Genomic DNA, 2,880 nt, shown 5'->3' with positions numbered 1-2,880 from the left:
TAGTTAAAATAAAAAAAATAATAATAATTGATAATTGGAGCAATAAACCCGTGCATGTCTCCGATAGGAACAACTTTAATTTTAATGTTGATATTTTTTATAAGTTTTTTATTAAAGTGCTATAATGTATGATTGTATAAAAGAAAAATGTAAATTTGAGGAAAATCAAGAAGAAATTCTGCAAAATAATTATAAATTAAAAAAATGGTTCAGACATTTTTTATTTAAAAGAGTTTTTACGCGAATTACGAGAGGCTGCCTTGGTGGGAAATTCGTAACTTCAAAAATTTATATAATCCCTTATGGTGGAGTAATGATTCCGTCAGGTTACCAAATGCATTCGGAAATCACTAACAAAACGCCACGTCATTAAAGTGCTCTGTATTATGCTCGGTACAGGCGCTCGGTACACTGGTATGCTCGGTATTTTTACCGGACGCAATAAAAATTCCTTATGGTGAGGCAAAATGCTTTTGCATTGAGGTGATGCCATCAACATCAATTTGCATTACTATCCTGTAAATCTATCTAAGAAAAAAAAAATCATCCATGCGTTAATTCTAAAGAAAATAACATTGAAAAATATTGTAACAATATTGCATTAAAGATATCATATATTTGATAAATAAAATGAACATACAAATAATATTAAGTAATATTGTCATCTAAAATATATAAATTAACAATTCTGATGGTGATAAAAAAAGAATTCATAACAACGACTCAAAACTTTCAGTGAAGAATGTAATTCTGGTGTCAGAATTAGAACGCGCGCGGATTTGGTAGTTGCTCAACATGTAGAGTTATGGGATCATAGGAGATCAATTTTGTCTTATTTGAATAATCGCACATGAGCAGCATCTTGCCATCCCCATAATCAAAAGACAAAGGATATATTAATGTCCCTCCTTGAACATCATCATTTAAAATTTTTCTAAAATTATAATCAATGATGATTTTCTTCTCTAGAGCCCATACTCCTTTTTCATAGTCTTTCAAAACCCACATACTAATATCTTCACTGTCAATACCAGTCATGCAAACCAAACCATCTACTTCTCGAATTGTCCAATAGTTACTTAACCACCGAAAATCTTTGGGTGGTGGGATATCCATCCAATTCTCAGCCTCAATATCAAACCTCATAATTACAAAATACATTTTTTCGAACACATACATTCCACCGGCGACAAAAATACATGGAATTGGACAAAAAATAGTAATAAGAGGAGCATCAACCTCCCTCCATTGGTGATCAGAGCCAAGGGTAAACACCTCACAAATCATCCTCTTGTCGTTTTCTAAGACACGTACAACCTTGTACTCTTGGGTCGATTCGACTCGTCCGAGCCCCACGCATGAAAGCCAACAATCTTCTTGGTCATAATTCTTTGGCAATGTCATGAACTCATCCGTCGGGGGATTGTGAAGGCAGAGGAATTTGCTAAGATTATCATAGAGTAGGACGAGTTTTAAGAAGGAAGAAGATACAATTTCTGTGTTGCTTTTTAACTCTCTTTTGTTCAGAGGTGCGAGATTCAAATTTCCCAAGCCTTCGTTGTTAATATTGTTCAAAGTATATAGGTGGAGATGTGCTTTATCTTTCTTAGCAATGTCGGTAATACATGAGTCATAATAGTCGCTGCAAGTGAGAAGTCGGATGGGACAGCAAGACTGCTTGTAATTTGATGTAGATTGCACCTCCAATCGCAGCTGCCGACGATATTGGAGGAGTTTGGGGTTGGAGAAGAGCGCTTGCCAACACTTGCATATACATCTACATTTCATTATATCCTTGAAGCTAAGTCGACGGAGAATTTCCACGACGAGGTCTACTGGGAGGTTGTCCATTGCCGATTGATTTTGAGATTCATCAAAGATGGAGCTTTCATGCAATTTTATAGATGCAGCCATAACGATTGTTTTTTTGTTGGAGGCCATCGGTTGTTCTATGTTTCCTTAATTAGTAATTAATTAGGGAATATCAAGAGGCACTAATTTAGGATATTTCTATTTAAAATGACAATTAATAGATTAATTATGCTCATTAATTATAAAAATTAATCATATTTCAATAAATCTAACTAATTTTGACTTATTTATAGATATTTATATTTAAACCGACTATTTATAAATTAATTAGAATATTTAATACTATTTTAATAAATCTTACTAACTGTGTTCATAATTGTTTTTCTTTTTATGACTTGGATTTGATGTAGTTTTGCTATATAAAGTACGTCATTAAACGTAAGTTATTCATCCTTATTTAACATAAAATTCCTGCTAATACTATAGGAAAGTAATTTTTTTATGGCGGACAAATCCATTGCAAAATACGATTGGCTGCGAAAATAATTTTCCTCAAATATTTTTGATTAGATTTGCAATGGAATTTTAGCAAAAAAAAAAAAAAAAAATTTTAAAAAAAAAAAAAAAAAAAAAAAAAAAAAAAATCTCAAATTCTGCCTAGTCGGGCGGGCTGCCCGCTGCCTGCACCTGACCGGATTGCTCATTGCTCGAGCCTGATCGGTTTGCCTGGGCCATCTTCCGTCTGAGCGGCTGTCTATGCCATCTCTAGCATGACTAGCTACTCGTGCTTAACCGGTCTGCCCGAGAATCTAAAGTCAAGTTGTTAATGCCGTGAGTTAGTCAGGTTGACCTGCGGGTTTTCGAGTCAATCCGAATCCGATCCGTTCTCATACGAGTCAAAAATTCGAACCCGGACCCGACCTGCTTTACAAACTAGTTGAACAGAACCCATATTTTCCTAGAATGGGTCCAAGTCGGGTTTTGAGTTGTGTTAACTTTTGACAGGCCTAACTACCGAGACAAAACAACTTAAAAAGCTTATTTTATTTATTTATATTATAACAAAGT

General features: G+C 34.3%; 1 protein-coding gene across 1 annotated transcript; it reads right to left on the bottom strand.

Moving 5' to 3' along the window:
- Positions 1-498: 498 nt before the first annotated feature.
- Positions 499-1,941, bottom strand: LOC114579657 (putative F-box protein At1g32660). Its single transcript, XM_028694987.1, has 2 exons — positions 979-1,941; positions 499-528 (listed from the first exon to the last, which is right to left on the bottom strand). The coding sequence occupies exons 1-2, from the start codon at positions 1,939-1,941 to the stop codon at positions 499-501; spliced, it is 993 nt and encodes a 330-aa protein (XP_028550820.1).
- Positions 1,942-2,880: the final 939 nt, after the last annotated feature.

This window comes from Dendrobium catenatum, unplaced genomic scaffold (assembly GCF_001605985.2).
Source record: "Dendrobium catenatum unplaced genomic scaffold, ASM160598v2 fragScaff_scaffold_621, whole genome shotgun sequence".
In the NCBI taxonomy this organism is placed as follows: Eukaryota; Viridiplantae; Streptophyta; class Magnoliopsida; order Asparagales; family Orchidaceae; genus Dendrobium; species Dendrobium catenatum.
The sequence above is the reverse complement of the archived record's forward strand: the minus strand, read 5'-3'. Positions and strand labels throughout refer to the sequence as shown.